The sequence below is a fragment of the Pseudopodoces humilis genome, chromosome 2 (genome assembly GCF_049639895.1).
Source record: "Pseudopodoces humilis isolate 2021_Gansu_Grassland_sample_001 chromosome 2, ASM4963989v1, whole genome shotgun sequence".
Classification (NCBI taxonomy): Eukaryota; Metazoa; Chordata; class Aves; order Passeriformes; family Paridae; genus Pseudopodoces; species Pseudopodoces humilis.
The window spans coordinates 84777359-84795681 of record NC_142201.1 but is presented as its reverse complement, the minus strand read 5'-3'; the positions used below and the strand labels follow the sequence as shown (position 1 = coordinate 84795681).

General features: G+C 43.7%; 2 protein-coding genes across 7 annotated transcripts in view; one reads left to right on the top strand and one right to left on the bottom strand.

Moving 5' to 3' along the window:
- Window positions 1-1037: 1037 nt before the first annotated feature.
- On the bottom strand, window positions 1038-15031 carry KCTD21 (potassium channel tetramerization domain containing 21). 2 transcript variants are annotated; one of them, XM_014252812.2, is made up of 2 exons: window positions 14992-15031; window positions 1038-6700 (listed from the first exon to the last, which is right to left on the bottom strand). In XM_014252812.2, the coding sequence occupies exon 2, from the start codon at window positions 6668-6670 to the stop codon at window positions 5888-5890; it is 783 nt and encodes a 260-aa protein (XP_014108287.2). In that variant the 5' UTR covers window positions 6671-6700; window positions 14992-15031; the 3' UTR covers window positions 1038-5887. The 2 variants fall into 2 exon arrangements, with proteins under 2 accessions (XP_014108287.2, XP_087907351.1); XM_088051225.1 differs by lacking the exon at window positions 14992-15031 and adding an exon at window positions 12205-12476.
- USP35 (ubiquitin specific peptidase 35) overlaps window positions 14598-18323 on the top strand; it is a 26078-nt gene continuing 22352 nt past the window's right edge. Inside the window, exons 1-2 of one of the 5 annotated variants that reach the window (XM_088051222.1) lie at window positions 14598-14735; window positions 17026-17162. Coding sequence is in view for 1 of the 5 variants with exons in the window: in XM_088051218.1 (XP_087907344.1) it covers window positions 17299-17337 (39 nt within the window). In the remaining 4 variants the exon portion in view is untranslated. Of the gene's footprint in view, window positions 14736-15069; window positions 15188-17025; window positions 17163-17203; window positions 17338-18323 lie in introns of those variants that run through there. The other 4 variants (XM_088051219.1, XM_088051220.1, XM_088051223.1 and 1 more) reach the window with 4 other exon arrangements.

Below are 18323 nucleotides of genomic sequence, written 5' to 3'. Positions count from 1 at the left end.
GGCGAGGCACTGGGACAGGAAACAGTTAATGATTAGCCTGCACGAACACAGATAAAGAATCCTATAAGAGACCAAAAATCACCATTGGATTAAGAGGCGCGAGAAGAATGAGTGCACGGACTGAGGGTAAAAAAGCTCAGGCACTTCTTTGTTGAGTGTTTTTCTGGGCAGACCCCCAGCTTGAGCTGAGCTGCTGCTGTACCAGGCTGTTACTTTTAGAAATCCAGCACTTGAGGCTGCTACAGGGAAGCTCGGGTTGAGCCCGAAGGAGGAGGAAGCATGCCTGGGAGTGAGGGGGGGAACGAGGAGTTGGTTGGTGCTGTGAGGCCACCCAACCTCCCCTGGCCAGAAGCTGCTTTAAAGTACACCAGCTTAGCTCTGCTCCAGGGAGGTGCCATCTCCAACCTGTTTTGCTGGTGTCCAAGTCAGCTTCCAGGTACAAAGTGCTCTTGGAGGAACAGGCTCAATTTTTTAAAATATCAGCCTGGAGGGTGGATGCATTCAAGGCTGATGCCTTTTTAGCTTCCTTACACCAAACCTCTATCTATCTATCTATCTATCTATCTATCTATCTATCTATCTATCTATCTATCTATCTATCTATCTATCTATCTATCTATCGTACCTTATAGGAGCTGCATGGAATCATACAGTTAACATGTTCAATTTTTATTTTCCTGTACAGCAGCCATGTATTATGGTTTGCTCAAGCTTAGGAACTAGAGACAAGTCTAACAGCAGTAAAGCATCAGGGTTTAAGAAGGCTTCTCATTGGAAAAACGAATCCTCTCTTTATAAATATTTGAAACATAATTGAGCTAATGCATTTTAAATGGTTTTGACTATTTACAAAGGCTCGTTCATCCAAGTTTTATACAACTGCACTAATTCCGCGGGAGCTTGCAATCCCCAGCCACTGAGGTCGAGGTAAGCATTACAAGGAGGCAATGGTTAGAGAAAGGGAAAGCTAGAGGTGCAGCAAGCATCACTCATGCTTTTTTTCTCAATAAATATGTCAGGGAGAGCACATCCTGCTTCACTCCAATTTTATTTACTACTTTCTAAAATACATATTAGTAACAGTTCACAGAAAGTTACAAGCAGAGGAATGCAATCAGATTTTTAAATGTGACAGCCCTACAGGCAGGCCCTCTGTGAAGGTGGTAAGCAATAAAGACCATCTTTTCAAACACTATTGATTCAAAAGCACGGCCTCTAGTTCAAATTCTGATCAATGGGAAAATCCTGCAATTAGGATTTGGAGTAAGAAAACACTGAGGGTAATGCCAAGAGGATGAGGAGAAAAGAAATTATTAGATATAGCCTTCCCCTATAGCTCCTTTTTTTTTCCTGAATTCACACGGAAAAGATTCCTTGTGTTATTCCCAAGTGAACCTGTGAGCTTGATCTGGATCTTTATACACAATCAGCCTTTCTTGCACAGACTATCTGTGATTGCCCATATTAATTCACATATGAGACTGTTACTGGGAGGACCGCATATTAGCACTGCTTATGCCCTGCATGTTTGTGTCCATCAGCATGTGGGTGCGGAATGGAAGTTAAATGTTTCAAAATACATTGAAATTCTGAGCAGTGGCACCAAGTTCTGCAGGATGAAGTGAAAATAAAACTGCCCAGAGGAGTCTTCTTCATTACTTCTCTATTAATCCATAAAGTATCAGAAGATCCTGGACTTGTTTTCCACAGTCTGTGGCTGAAGGCAGTTTTTATCACTTCCACCAACCTTATATATGGACTCCACCTCCCCTTCCACCTTGCATTTTATTCCTGGGAATAAATCTGATTGACTGGAGATATTTGCTTCCAGTGAACTTAAGCAGCAATTTATACTCAGCAACCCAGTGATAAAGTTCTAAGTACAGCAGTGCCAACGTTTGGTGATTTCAAGCACATGCAAATTGAAGCAAAGCTGCTTGCTCCTGAGAAGCTGCTATCATAAGTCTCGGCATGACCCATATTTAAAGTGCATAATAGGAGATTAAAACTGGAAAGGACCAATGAATCATTCTAACCACAGACTCTTGTAGCAAAATCTTTGTCTCCATTGTTATCTTGCTGTTTTGTTTTTCTTTTTTTCCCTGAACACATCAATATATTTTTATTCTCTCACTTCTAAATCCTGGTTTTCTTGTTATTGTGATTCTTTCAGATCTAACTTTTTACAACTTTATTGTAAATCTTTTATTTCTTTACCACTGCCTGCCGAAACAAATACTCCTCCCATCAACTCCTCCCAGCCTTTAACAGCTGTATAAACCAAGTATCTCTTACTATTTATGTACAGTTTCAGTCTCATCATTGTAACTGGACATTGTTAGATATTTAAGAGACATCAAGCCTAAAAACATGTAAAGAAATCCATGAGTGATTCTTTCTGGAGTCCCATTAAGATGCATTGTAATAGTCTTTTTGCCACGTGAGAAACACCACTGTGCTATGCACATGTTCAGATCTGAGAATGCCACTGGACTACAGCTAAAATCTGCCCTAACTCTTGTACTTTTCTCCTCTAACACTACTGAACACCCTATTCAGTGGTCATTTAAGGGAAAAAAAAGAAAAAAAGAAAAGAGACCATTAAAAAAAAATTGCAGGGCTTGGCCTCATTTTGTACACTAAGGTATTGAGGGAGATGGGCATATGGCAGAATCAGGAGTTATGCAACAAGATGTAAAAGAAAACAGACACAAAACTTTAAGGGAAGAAAATGTCACTAGATCCTTTCCAAGAAAAAAAAAAGTTTGCTCTGAAAGTGAATATTCCACTGAATAGTGAAATAATTTTTAGATGGTATTGCTAATAAATGCCAAATGCTTTCCATGACTAGTGATGGGGTTGTGCTATACTTAGTAGGCTTTGTGCACATTTGCTTCTCTTTAATTCAGGAAAACTCTTGAGAAGAATCATTTTCAGTGCTGTTGACTGGTAAACAAGAGCAAGTTACACCTCCAGGGCTCAGAAAAAGAAGGTAAAAAAAAACAGCTATTCAGATAAAATGCAAACAAATGCTCCGGAGAGAGAACATTCCTATAAACAGTCATTATATCGTAACTCACAGACTGCAGAATTTGGGAGCAGCTATAAATTAAGCTTAGTGTAGAGTCTGAAATAGCAGCTGCATTTGTAGAACATATGTTTGACTGCAATCACAAGTGATTCACTTACCGCCCATTTCCAGTATAAATAGTACCTCATACTTTTTTTTACATGTTTATTGTGCTTAGCAAGTTTGAGGTACCTCAAGTTTTGCTGTTCTTCCCAAAGCATGGCTTCTCTCATGTCTTTATACTGGTTGGAAATTTTGCATCTATATACATATATAAAAGAGAGATACTTTGCATCTCACTGTCTATTAATAAATGACAGAGATCTGGGGCCAGCTGTACCTTTTACTGACTTGGCTGCATGAACACAAATAAATGTGTTCATCTTTTGCATAACAGACTGATAGGTTAAAGCACTCCAGGTGAAGATGAAGATCTGAGTCCAGTTCTCTCCTTTTACAGACTCCTCTTACTTGCCTTTCAACAACAACAAAAAAAATACAGTAATGATTCAACTCTCCCATGGAATATTTCATTTTACTGAAACTGAATGGGGCAGTACTGATCCACAGCTCTAAAGGGTGTAGGTCAGACTTTCCCCCTCCACCCTTTCAAATGAGTTCTAAGCCCACTGCTCTTACCTTTGGATAAACTCAAGCTGATAGGAAACAAATTCCTACCAGTGAGTATTATTTTAGTCATGACATACAAAAGCTCCGGGTACAGGTCATTTAACTACTCTACTCTCAAGGGTCTGGGTTAAAAAGAAATACTGTCAAGAGTCCCTAAAATCTCTGTTATCATAAATTCAGCAACAGCATATCTGTTTCAAGTCACAGATTTGATGAGAGGGTTCTTTTAACAGATCATATTACCAGCACCAATCACCTCTGTCAGTGTCCAGCTGACTAGCTAACTTGTACTTTGTAATTCAGGACTGGGATGGAAAAAAAAAAAAAAGTTCTTCCTAATGAGACTAAATATAGAGGAACATGGTGACTCAAACTGGAATTTGGTCACAAAATCCTGTTTACAATCCTCAAAATACACAAAATTTGCCACGTTTAGTGGTTCTAAGGGCTTCAAGCCCAATCAGTGCCCTCTGACAACATGGTCCCATGTATATGCCGGTTTAGCACCAAGTCAGACAAAGGGTAGTGGTTTGTAACAACTGCAGAATGAGCATTTTACCCATCAGCATGCTGATTTGTGTTGTTCATGCAGTCACAGCTTGGGACAGTAGAAATATATTGATCACACTTTTTTTTACAAAAAAAAAAGAAAAGCTTCTTTATGCTTGTTCACAGGTCAGCTTAGTGTAACAACAGAGTAGTCACTTTAGGAAACAAGAACATACAGAGTACTGAGCTTTGCAGCCCTATGCTAAAAACTTTTAGAAGCACTAAAACTCTAAATGCAAAGCTTAGTTATTGCATTTGCCCTTCTATCCCATGAAAGATACCTGAAAATGTTCCAGAGGGCCTCTCATGCACTCACAGCAATATGGTTAGGGAAATACAGTTAAGATACTTTTAAACATAATTTACTGAGAAAGAACCATCTTGAACATGGCACAAATGATATTTAGAGACAACATGCAGCTAGTGAGTTATGATCTTAATTACAGCACAGACCAGGTGTGTAGGGAAGAGTTTGACCTCTGGTTTCCCACTGCCTTCCCTCTGGCAAGCTGACACTGAAGCCAAGCAAACAGGTAAAATTCTTTAAGTGACCTGACCATTTCACAAAGATATTAAACAAAAAAAAAGGCTCAGTGAACCAGGGTAGGAAAAATGACCCTCTGCTTTTGCGATGAAAAATGTTAGGTATAACCTGGTGAGAATGTTGTCTTTTCAAATGAAATCCATCCTATGTATTCCCATGCATTCCAGGTACTGCTGAAAGGAGTTATGCCCAAAAGAGGCTCAAATGTTTCGAAGACATCTGGGGGCCTCAGCCTCAAAATCTGTCTTCACCTTAGAAAGTTTCAGCAGCATCCTCCGGACAAATATTAACATTGTAAGAGAAAGAAAAGGACTAGTTGTCTTGGATGTCTTTGGAATGTAAAAGTTTAATCTTGGTTTATAATAACGTTATTGTCTCTTCTATGGCTTCCTTGCCAGTCACATTATTCCAACACAGCTTCCCTGAAAGCACAATAAAGCAGGGACTTCCTCACAGGGTTCAGGAAAAAACCCAAGTCAGCTTCACAGGGTGATAGAAATCCTTTGTTGAACGCAAAGAGATGGGATCCCTTACTCATTTGCAACTTGCACCATCCTTTACAGCTGTATTGAGTACATGTGGGAAGGCTTCTTCTCCATGGATCCAAACAAGCTTCCTGAATGCCCTGCACAGGTGATACAGCAAGACATGGCAAATGTGCTTCTAGGGCTGTCTGCTGCACTGCAGCTCCATGGTACCTTTCACTGCATCCGTTCTCCAGATACATCCAAACCATGGTTACTGAACCCTCGTATCCCCTGGCAATGCAGGTTAAGGATCACTCATTTTCCATGAGGAAAATGTAGAGAGGACAGAAGTTAAGTGATTTTCCCCAGAATTGTACAGCAGGTCAGAGGCAGAGGCAGAGACAGTGCCAGTCCTTAATTCAGGATGCTAGACAATATTGCTTTCTGTCTGGAATATAGACACATTCTGAAAGGTCGTATTGGTAAGTACATTAAAGGAAAATCATCTCCTTATTAGTGACTCTTAATCCAGATAAGCATGATTCTGAATTAGGCTGTAAGTGTGTTTTAAAGGGAAACACTTAACCTGTGTTATCTCCATGCTGGCACCACAACAAACAGCCATTCCTACTTGTACCGGATTAGGCGAATAATCTTATTATTCATGAAATCTGAAGTATGTGGATGAGCAGAATCTATGCAGAAACCATCACTCATGGCTATTTTCAGCACTTCTTCCACAAACACCTGGAAACTATTGATTTGCTTATTGTCTGGCACCACCCAGAGTCTCTTCAAGTTCTGCCTGGTGTACTCCTCTTCGGGAAGGCCTTCCACACTCGCAACCCAATCTAAGGTCAAGTGGTTGGGGTCCTGCAGGTAACTGGATATTGAGGAAAGGTTTCCATTGAAACAGTAGTACAGTTTGGAACCAAGAAGCTTCAAGAACAGGCATGACGTGGAGAAGATATGGGCACTGAACACTTCCATGTTGGAGGAAGACAGGCTGTAAATCTGGGGTGCTTCTCGGACAGTGAAGTGAACGGTCTGGGTCTTCTGATCGAGGGTGATGTTGAGCATGGCATTTTTCTCTGCTTTAGAAAGCTCTACCTCCTTCTCCTGCAAGGCCTCAATCAGGGGCTGAATTTGATAAAAATCTACTTCCCGTCGCAGTAAGCCCATTTCCTGAAAATCTTCCGGGAGGTCCAAGTGAGAAGTTCTTAAAAAGTTCAGGATATAGCGGAAGATTTTGCCATCTCTGTCAATAAAGCAGTTGCCTTGGCTGTCCTTCTTGGTTGGGATCTTCCCACTAAACATGGCCCCCAGCATGGAGTCTGGAAAGCTAGTCAGAGTGGACAGAGAGGTGGTATAGAGTTTTCCTCCAACATTGAGCGTGATAGGTTCTGACATGATGGAAAAGTCACGGTGCTGGGACTAATTCTAAAAAAAAAAAAATTAAAAAAAAAAATCCAACACCACACATTTAGTTGCATTAATCTTTTTGAAAGGTTAAACTACAGAGATAAATAGTCCTAAATATATAAGGGTAACCACATGGCAAGGATTCACCATAGAAATTAGAAGCGAGAAATTATGTTTTGAGGTTGTATCTTGAGAACAAGCATAAGGATGTTTTTTCTTCTAACAGATTTGAACAGGACTTTGTTTAATTCAGTTTAGTGCCAGGAATCATGAGTCTTCCAAAACTTTATAATTATGCTAAAAGTAAATCTCTCTCACCAATACCTACAATGAGGGCTGACTTTAAAGTAGTGTTCTGGGCTTGTATGATCTCATTTCCCTCACAGAGAATTTAAAGGGGGCAAAGAAGGAGGGGCCAAGAATTGGACACAACCCAACATCTTCCACAGTGTTTGAAGATATGATTAAAGTAACAAAGCAGCTCAGCAGAATTCCCTGACGTATGTCTGAGTGCAGTCAGCATAGCAGGGAGCCAGACAGCAGTTGCTGCTGTGAGCACATGAGAGTCTGTGGCTCCTTTCATTAAAAAAAACCACCAGACTTTCTCCTTCCAATGTGCTTTACCCTAGAAAACATTTTCTAATTATTTGGGGCCATATTCCAGTTGACGTCGTTTCCATGCAGAGCCTTTGCCATCAGCTGACATGAACTACGGATGCGATTTTAAGGTGCAGTCAAGCCTTAGGAAGGGGCATGCATGGCCTCACCTTGCCCTCCACCATAACATCCCTTATGCCACCTCTGGCACTCATCTGATCCCGAAATGAGCCAGTTTAGGAAGAAAACCCAGTATTTTCTATTCAGCATGCTTTGTTACATGTTGGAACTGGACCAATGCCAGGGCTGGGAAAAGCAAGGCAAAAGAAAGGAGCTGTGTAGCTGTCTCCACTGCAGTTCAGCTCAGCTGTCTTGGGTAGGCGGGCCATCATTCCTGCTACCTAAGGACCTGCAAATCTGTTTTTCCTTGTTTGCTGAATCTAAATCAATCAACAGTTCAGAAGGAAATTCACCAGTGTTTACTTACAGAGGCAGGAGGTAGCTCTTGCTGTAGTAACTACAGCCATTCAACAGAAAGCTGCTAAACAGCTCCCTTAAAATTCAACTTAAGTGCAGGCATTTTCCTAACTAGTAATGGAATAATCACAGAGCTACCCACTATTATCAGTTCTGGAGTCACAGCAAAATGCAGACAGGGAGAAGGTCATCTGTGCTGGAATATCAATTCTTAAATGGCTGCTAAAACCCAGATAATAGTGCTAATGGCATTCTAAAACAAATACATCTCTAGACAGCAGCACATTTTGCTAAGAAAAACATCCAACTAGGGCAGATAATTGACAAGTCAAAGGAGAGCCTGTCTTTAACTTGTTGTTTAAGACTAACATTCCACTTTGTTCTTTAGCCCTTGGCACACAGCCTATATCCCACTGCACAATAATGGAAAGATGCAGATCTCTAAATCTAGAGTGCTTTCCCTGCCTCCCTTAGTTCCATGCATCCAGCAAAACTGGCAGATAAAGATGCATGTGTAGGCCAATGCAACACCACATGCATTGATGGCCACAGACCATCCTTGTGACTAACCTCAGCCAAATATACTCTAGAAAAAACAATCTGATCCTGTGCTAAACTCCCCTTGTTACTGTCTCAGCTTACTTCCCACTCTTGAAGACTTCAACCCAATTTAGATTCAAGAGCTGTTTAAACTTGATCATGTGGAGGCTTCAACTAATCTAATTCTGTAGCACGAGTGGCTACCATACATTTTTCCCCTAAGGGCTTGCAATATGTCTGCAAAAGCATTGCTACAAGAACAATCAGGCATTCACAAAAGCAGCCTACAACGGATTTTACTTTTTTTCACATTTCATCAAACAGAAGCTTCCCCATACCTCCCTACAAATAACACAGTCCTTAGAAGCAGGACTGATAGTGATTCCAAAAGCCATGTTCATTGCTTCCCACTTCTGCTGCCCTTCAAGCTGCTGTAGACTAAACAACCCATTCTTCCTTCACAGGTGAAGCTTTCATATTTTTGAGCCCAAGCTTGCTTATCCACACCATGAGAGTTTTTTTCTCACTCTGTCTGCCAGCCTTAGCCAGGCACAGAGCAAGATGTTTCCCTTGATGTGTCTGTGACAAGGCCTCATGTGGCAGAGTTTGTGGTCAAGAGTCACAACCCAAAGACCACCACGCAGCCCAAAGATACAGATCTTCATTTCAAACTCATCATCCGTCCTAGGTCTACTCTGATCCAACACCTCACTGATAGCCTGAATTAGAGGCTATAGCCCAACCTTAATGGATAACATTTAAATCACCTGTAACTGTTTTTTCTTATCAGCAGTCCAAAAGGGAGGTTGCCAACAAAATATGGGAGTAACATAAGCTCTCTGAAGCTGAAGACTGTATCTCTGCTGGCAACAACAGCATCAGAAATCTAACCAAGCCTTAGCTCTGGAGCTGGAAGAGTAGCACAGAGATTGGCAGCCTCTCAGCATGTGGGCTCTGCTCCTCCCCTACCTCTGAGCATTGCTCAGACAGGTGCACTGGACAGCCCATTCTGCTTATGGCTATTGTGTATTCTAAAGACCCATACAGACTGGATTTCACTCTCCAGGACACCAGCCTGCTCTGATTTTGAACCTGCCCATTACCCCTGCACTAGATTAAATTTTAAATATTTGATGATGCAAACATCTTGCCCATGGATAAGGCTGGAAGATAACTATTCCTCAGCTGTCATTCCTAATTGTCTTCTTTTGCCTAATTCATCCCATTTCTTAGAGATTTATATCCTCATAGTGTGAAGATGAATCTGATAGTCTGAGACCCTCAGAGGAGCCAGAAACGTGAGCACAAATGAGCATGAATGTCTACTAGATTTATCATCAACCTGGACTTAATGCATTGACCAACCAACATACTTGACAGTAGCTGGGGAAAGTCAGTCTTTGCTGTTTTTTTCCCTAAAAACTTGTCTATGAAAAACTGGTAAAAGTTGAAATTAAATGGGTTGTAAGTTTTTTCTCTTTAATCATTCAACCACCATTTGCAGCCCCTAGCATGGTTTTTCAAGCCTGGGTGCTTTGCTGATGCAATATAAAGGCTGTCCAAGAATGCAGCATGAAAACCTGGTGAGATTTTCACAAAGAGGAGGTACCAAGAACATCTGATTTTGGACATGGGAGGCTACGGATCTAGTGGAAGGTGTCCCTGCCCACGGGGGAGGTGGGCTGGAACAAGATGATCTTTAAGGTCCCTTCCAACCCAAACCATTTTATGGTTGTATGATTTTCTAAGCTGCAGTCACCAAGGAGAAGTACAAATTGGGTTATAGTTCTTGGAAGCAGAGAATTTTGTGTAGCTTCTCCCCAAGTAGCATTTAAAATTTGCTCAAATTAGGTCAGCTAGAGATCTAATTTGACAGCTGAAGATGCAAATTGGCTGAATAAATATATCATTTGAAATAAGCAAGATTTATTTTGTGCTTCTAAGAGCAATCAGTTTTTAAGTACCTCTTTTAATATCATGGGGGGGAGGGGGAAGTCTACATTTGATTTAAAGTCATGATCTTATCACATGATGTAAATTGAGAGAAACTAGCAGTGCAGTGGTCAGCTTCATTAAAAAGTCAAACTCCTGAACCGAAGCTGTTGCCTGAGCATCTAAGCGTTTCAACCGACCACAGCTTGTAAATTTTAAATTGAGTTCTACTCCTAGGAGCATCCTCAACAGCTGCATAGAGAACATTTCTGTAATAAACCTCTCCCCTATGAGTTTAGTTCAGCAAATAACTGGTTCAAAGCTGGGAGAATGATGGGGGTTGACACAGCAGGAAAGTATGCAAGTATGCAAAATGACAAAAGCTAACTGTTTTCACTGATCAATGCCTTCACGTATTTAGAATGATCATTATCATACCACTTTGTTTCATAATCATTCTGAATGTAGAACAGCTTTGGATAAGCTCTCCTGTATTCATCACATTTAAGAGCCCTTTAATTAGCTAATAAATAAAATTCTGTATACATAATTTAACTGACTGCCTGTTTCACCCAACTTGGCAAAAACCCACAAGTGTACAGTAATCATCAAAACAAAGAAAAATCCCCATCACTCATAATTTGCCAACGTATGTAAAATGTAAACAAATGGCACAAATATTACTATGTTTTTTTTACCACTGAAAAGGGCATACAGCTGTAATCTATCCTTTTTAGTAAAAAGAATGCAGTTTAATAGAATGTCTAAAGTTATAGATATGTTTATATGGTTGACAAAAGATAGCTATAGCTCTCTCTATATATACATGTAAATATATAAATAAAGACAATTTAAAATAGGATTTCAATCAGGAAAAGAAATTTATTGCCAACACACATTTCACTTTAAAAATGTCAGGGAAGGAAAATGAATCAATCCTTCTGGATTTCAGAGGCAATACCCAAGATATGGATGAGTGGCCGACCCTAGTGTCATTAAGGGGATTTAATTAATGAGATTAATTAAATACAGAACAGCAAAGCAGAGCAATCTGTAATTTGGTTGAAGAGGATCAGGTTGAGTTGTTAAGGTTTCCAAAGTCAATCCCACAGGCTGCTTAGGGCCTCTGAAGCCCTTATACATGGTATTAAAAGCATTAAAATTGTAGCATCCCCTGAAATATCAGTTAACATATGCCATTACAGAAATAGAGCTTTTGCTGCAAGATGTAGCATTACACAGCCATTTACAAAGTCATTGTTTTAATGGTTTTAATTTCATGGAATCACACAATTATAGAATGGCTTGGGTGGGAAGGGACTCTAAAGATTATCTTGTTCCAACCCACGCCTCATGGGCAGGGACACCTTTCACTAGACGAGGCTGCTCAAAGTCCTATGCAACCTGGCCTTGAACACTTCCAGGGATGGGACAACCACAGATTTTCTGTGTAGCCTGTATCAGTGCCTCCTAACCTTATGTCTTAAGTATTGCATAGCTGGCTAATTTTATCATGGAGCCTTCAATAGCTCACCTGTGAAATATCCCTCCACAACTAAAACTTGGAAAATCTGTATTTAGGACAGTGAAATAATGTGCAGCTGCTGTAAGAAATAGTTGAGGACTAACAATGAACCGCAAAATATATACAGAGGAAAAAGAAAAGAAAAATTAAAAAAAAAGAAGAAATTAATTATTTAGGCTGATGCAACAAACGATGCCTAAGTGGCAACAGAATTAAAGCAAGCCAGGGACCATTTCTGCTAAGCATCAGGAAGAGCAGTCAGACTAAAAACCACTCTGGCTTTTTGAGTGTTGCCCAAGAGAGCTGGTGAAAGCCACATCAAGTAGACAAATGTTACAAGAGACAGATCAGGCAGTGCTTTATAGGAAGTAATTCTGCCTTGGGAAGGGAAGGATTGATTTCAGCTCAAAAGGAAGCATGAATAAAAAAAAAAAAAAAAAAAGCTGGGCACCTGTATGGCTGCTGGAGACTTTAAATGGGATTCAGCAAAAGATGGTTGTTGCAGGATGGTGCTCCAGTCTGCTCCATTAGGGAATATTAACTGTGAACACGTAATCAGGCAAAGATGCTTCTTCCTGTGTGAAGCTTGTTCTGCTTTGGTTTCTTCCCCAGTTTCCCACACCTGGCATGTATCACTTTGCTCCACTGTGTCTTACTGAAATACATGTTTTGGTTTGAGGTAAAAATTCCAGTTTCTACAAAACACCTGAGCCCTTAGGAAACAAACAAACAAACCCTCATAAAGTCGAGAACTCCAGACCTGGACACAGCCAAGCCCATGACACTTGCTGTAACTCTACCTGCAGAAGAGTTCTGTGCCTTGTCCCTTCTCCAGGGGACAACCGCGTGGAGGAAATCCAAACCCTACAACCTCGTGCCTTTCTGTGTTAGGGGGGCTGCAAACATGGCAGTTTGAAGCCTAGAAGTCACCTCATGAAAGACAAGATAATAATAATAATAATAATAATAATAATAATAATAATAGTAACTAAAGGGGGTGGGCAGAAACAACAAAAAATAGGATTTTAGGGTTTAACCCCCCCCCCACAAACCACACCTCAACTGACCACTTACCCAGCTCTCAGCAGACAGTAGGCACCAATGAGAGCTGAGTTTTAAGAAGAATTTTGGACAAAATCCATTGCAAGGCCCCCTTCATTTATCCCTGATGCACATTCACTTAGCTCATCCTTTACTATAGAAAGTTAAACATTTACAATACCGTCTCTGCACCCTATATGCTTATTTATGGCACTCTTAGAGAGGAAATACCATGTTTTCTCATTGCTGCAGAACGGACCCACCTGATTTTGGACACTTAATATGAAACCCTCCAACTGAGCAGCACGTTAGAGGTTTAAATTCAGTCGGTGAAGCAGAGCATGGCGTGCCTGCCTGGAGCAATAGATCCCAAAATGAAGCGCCTGCGGGGAGGCACAGCAGCTTTTTGTTTCGGGACTGCTGTGGTGCCTCTGGAAATTTCCAGCAGGCGTTTGGGGAAAGGCCGCTCACCCCGAGGCTGGCACGGGGGACGTGGTGACGAGCTCTGACAAGGGACTCAAATTCCCAGCAGGCGTGAGGCAGGAAACGACGGGTCACCCTTCCTTTCTCTTCTTGCGACAGGATTGCTATGGATCTGCCGGCCACTGCAGTGCTGGGAGACAGACATACTGACTATCCACCTTCGGAGCGCAGCTGCTTATCTGCCAGTTATTTATATTTAATTTATATTTAATTTGCTGACCCTGCTTTGTTAGGCACAGAAACGCTGTTCTGCCAGTGAGCCGCGTAAAGGATGGGAAAGCATGAACGGGAGTTTCGTAACAGCCCTGGTTTGCTGTGGATACGATGGTGTGTGTTCATCCCTTTCCAACCTGCACCTCCACGCCCTTGAGCATCTCCTGGGCTGCGTGCTTAGGGATGCGGCTGAATCCAGGAGGCTTCGCGTAGGCTCTCTGCAGATGCTGAATTTACGCATAAAGAGAAGGGGTAGGGAGGCAGAGGTAGGGAAATAAAGCTCGTGCCCAGTTAGTAAAAGCCAGGAGCAAAATAAAGCAAAGGTCAGGTTCCTTCTGAGAGTGGAGGAACAAAAGCAGCAGCGCACAGCAGGGAGAAGGAGAACGAAGAGAAGGTTAAGTGCCGCCGAAAGAGAACGGCTGACGACAAGATGGAGGGGGAGAGGGAGTGGAGAGCCACAGGGATGCGGCTACAGCCGAGTCTGGAGAATAAAAGCCAAAGTGTTGGCAGTACTCAGCGCTCCCCTGGTGTGACCTTCAACACCCGTGGGCTCAGGGGCTGCTGGGTGGGCAGTGCAGATGGTCAGGAGGGCACTGCCACCGCCTGCCACAAAGGAGCTTGCCTGGGGTCTCGGGGCAGTGGGAGCATCACTTTTCCTTCCAAGCTGATGTAGCCCTCTGTACAGTCCAATACACCCATTTAATGCCGGTTCTGGCAGAAGTTTTCACTGATTTTCAATGTCCTGTCCCAGCACCCATTTAAATATGACTTGACATGCCTGGAGTATCTTCCAGATACTCTTTATTTCCTTCACGGACCACTTTATTTTGTCTCTGAACAACTTCACGGCGCACGTGATAGCCCACTGCCTGCTTGTTGGACACACGGGGTGGTTCAATAATCCAGTTCCCACCTCATCTCCCACTGACACCATTACTTCCAGAACATCCCTGCAATTAGAGAGCGGCTGATTCCCAGCACGGATGTTGCTGCACCACAGCAAAACCCACTCAGAAATCACGCTAACAAGGTAGGCACCACCCAGAATTAGACCCTCTGGAGAGAATATATAACGTCCATTGCCCAGCTGGACCCAGCTAGCTGCGTGTCCCGGGTGTGGGCATACAGGGCTTGGATTCGCTGTGAATACTTAAATTTTGGAGACATTTCATTGGAAGGGGGCAGGGGAATGTGCAAAGTTTGCAGAGTGACGCTGAACCCCGACCCTGTTACGAACAATCGTAGGTACGGCTCCTCCCTGTATAGCCAGGCGCTCACACTACTACGTTAGCTTAAAATGCTAAAAAAATATAATCCCAAATTCCCCTTCAGAAGGGGACTCACCCCTCCTTCCCGCATCCCACAGCGGACCAGCTGCGCGGCTCCCGGCAGCAGGTCCCCGCTTTCTCCCCGTGCCTATGTCCCCCGTTCCCCCCTCGGGGAATTCCGCTGGGGGTGCCCCCGGCCCTCCCCACGCCCCCCAGCCCCACCGGGGACCCACCTGCGCCCCCTCCAGCCGCCGAGCTCCGCCGCTGGCCGAGAGGCGGAGGGAGGCGGAGGAAGCGGGGGGGCGCGGCGCTCCCGGCACGGCCCGGCACGGCTCGGCCCGGCCCGCTGGGAGATGTAGTTTCCCCGTCGCCCTCGGCCCTGCCCAGTACTGCCCTGGGACTGCGGCTCGCAGCCGGCCCGGGCCGGAGGTAACGCGGGGCGGGCGGAAGGGAAAGGGGTGCAGGATCCGGGCGGTCAGGGGTTAGGGTGATCGCAGGAGGCGGGGGTCGAATGCCGGGGAGGTGGTGCAGTAGCGGAGGTCGGGCTCGGGATGTTGGAGGGATGCTCAGGGGAAGGGATGCAGGAGGAGTCGGGGAAAGAGGTGCGTGAGGGATGCAGGAGGGACGCTCGGCGTGAGAGATGCAGGAGGAACGCTCGGAGTGAGGGATGCAGGAGGGATACTCCAGTGCGAGGTAAGGGAGATGTGCTTGGGGTGAGGGATTCAGGAGGAATATTCGGGCTGAAAAGTGTAGGAGGGGTGCTCAGGGGAAGGGGTGCAGATGGAGTAGTTGGGAAAAGGAGTCCTGGAGGAATGCTCAGAGTGAGAGATGCAGAAGTGCTCTGGGTAAGAGGTACAGGAGGAGTGCTCGGGGTGATTAATCCTCTGGGAGAGGGATTCAGGAGGAATACTCAGTGAGAAGGGTATAGGAAGGGTACTCGGGGGAAGAGATGAAGGAGCAGTATTCAGGGAAAGGGATGTATGGAATGAGGGATACTCTGGGTGAGGGATGCAGGTAGGCTGCTCAAGGGAAGTGGTGCAGGAGGGGTGCTGGTGGAAGGTGTTGCAGGAGGGAAGCTCAGAGGCAAGAATGATTGGCAGTTGGGATGCAGGAAGGAGCTGGAAGTAAGGGCTCTTTGAGGGTCAGGATAGAGTTGGTGTTCTCAGGAACTGGGATGCTCTGAGGGAGGGATGCTCAGGATAAGGGTAGGGGTACTTGGGAGGGATACTGAGAGGGATGTTCTGGGGTTGGAATGTAGCAGAGGTCTTGGAGGGAGGTATGCAGGAGAGATGGTTGGAGTGAGAACTGCTCAAAAGGCTGAGATGCAGGAAGGATGCTCAAGAGAGGAATGCTTGTAGGGAGGAGTTTGGGAGAAAGGCCCAGGTTTTGGGATTCCCAGAGAGATGCTTGGACAAAGGGATGCTCTGTGGTCAGGGTGCAGAAGGGAATGGTGCTTGACCATTTGGCTTTTTGGGAATCAGGCTATAGGTGAATGCTTGGAGGGAGAAATACAGGAGCAACATTGGAAAATGGGGGTTTGTGCATTCCCCCAGTGCCTGCAGGGCCGTGCAAACCTGTTTATAAGGCAGCATCTTGTTATAACAAACTGGCCGAGACAGATTCAGGTTTTCCCCAGGGAAGCTGACCTGGGGAGAGACATCTAGGGATGTTCCCATTCCATAGGGATCCAAAGACTCTAAAAGTGAAGGACAAATTCAGATTAGCTGAAATACAATCCAATTTCAGGTTAGATCTGCCCTTGCTTGGACTTTGCAGGTGTTACTGAAGAATAAAAGCAGATGTTGAAATATTTGCACTGCTGTGAGGTTTTCACAGCACTTTGGGAGCTCAACTGTGCTCTGCTGCATCAAGTGGCAGGGAAATTTCAATAGCATGCCGTACCTAGACTGAAAGGATGCAACTGAGCTTTACCTGAGGAGTGGTCTCAAAATGCTTTGGGCACCTTTGTGATGGAGTTCATAAAGTTTGCCATGGTCTCCCTTGGAATTCCTGCTCACTGAATTGGCTGATGCAAAGCCAAATATATTGGGAGCTGGAGGGAAACTGAGGTCTCAAATGGGAACCATACCCCATTTTTTCCTTTCCTGAAGGCACCACCAAAAATTGGAGATCTGTCTCCAAACAGTGAAGCAGTGTCTGATGAATCCCAGGCAGCATTTTCAGTATCTGCCCTCAGTCTGATATGCTTTGGTGAACAGGACGTGGTTTTTCCTTGGGTTATATCCAGGGTTTTAATTTCTGTACAGAGACAAAAGCAGACAGAAACCTGAAGAAAGAAGAGTGATTTTAATGCTATAAATACCTTCAGGAAAACAACCAGCTTTCCGGAGTAGATGTTTTTACAGTCTCCAGGAACAGTGATAGCAAGGACGTTGGCCTGAAGGTCAGTGCAGGATCTGGGCACTTCTAGTATAAAGCCTTATGGAAGTAGGGTGTCACAGCCAAGGCTGAGAGCTCTAGCTAAGCAGGAAAGCAGAAGTCTTTTGGGGAAAGAAAAGGAAGATCTTTCCAACTGGAGGATGCGAGGAGGAAAACTGGGAAAAACTTATCTATTGCAGGTGGGACAGAGCTTTTGGGCATCCAATGCCAAATAAATTCAGAGAAATCAAAAGCACCTGGGGTGGGTTGTTTTTTTCTGGAATTGGTGCTGGGCTCAGCCACGGAGTCATTGGCTTGTCACTGCTGGTCTGGTAGTTGGAGCAAGCCTTGCCTCATGTGCCTTTTTCTCCTGCTGGTTTTCAAGGGAGAGGGGAGCTTAATTCCCTATGTTTTGCTTTCTGTATCAGTACCAGGATGGTTGGTAATATGCTAGTGATGGTTTTGAGATGCTTTATTAGAAAAGGATACCAGTAGGTACTAGAGATGTGTGTATGTGGCTGTTGACTGAAGGGAAGGAATGGAGATGGCAGGAGGAGTCTGGAGAAAGAAAGAATGAGATTCTAGAGCCTTGGGCTTTATTTGGTAATACATGGATTGCTTTGATGTCCACCCTTAGCTTTTTTTTTTTAATTTGATGATTTAGTGCCTAACAGCAAAAAACAGAGCAAGAGAAGAAACTAGGGGATCTGTGTGTACCAAAGGGATCAAAGAAGAAGCACTGGGGAAATAAGAGAGCAGGGTAGGGTAGGTAAGATAGATGGGTTGAAGTAGGGCAGCCTGCCCAGCACTGTCACTTGGAGAGGACTGATAGAATTGCATGATGTGGTCAAACGTATTTATGTTTTAGAGGAAAAAAGAACAGTGAAATACATGGTACTGCAGAAAAAAGGAAAAGGGTCTGCAGTAGTCTGTGGATTTAAAATATCAACAAATTTTAAAGAAAGTAGGGACTACTATATGATAAATTTAGGCTGATTGCAAATAACTATCTTCTGGTTGGTTACTTTTTTGAGATGTCTAAAAGTGTGTGGCCACAAGAGAGGAACTCCTTGTTCCCAAGGTGGAGCTCCTGATGTACAGCAAAGCTGTGCAAAATGCCAGCAGTCCAGCTGGGTGACAATGCTTTAAATAAACCTTCACTCTCTGGAGAGAGCAGAAAGCTACA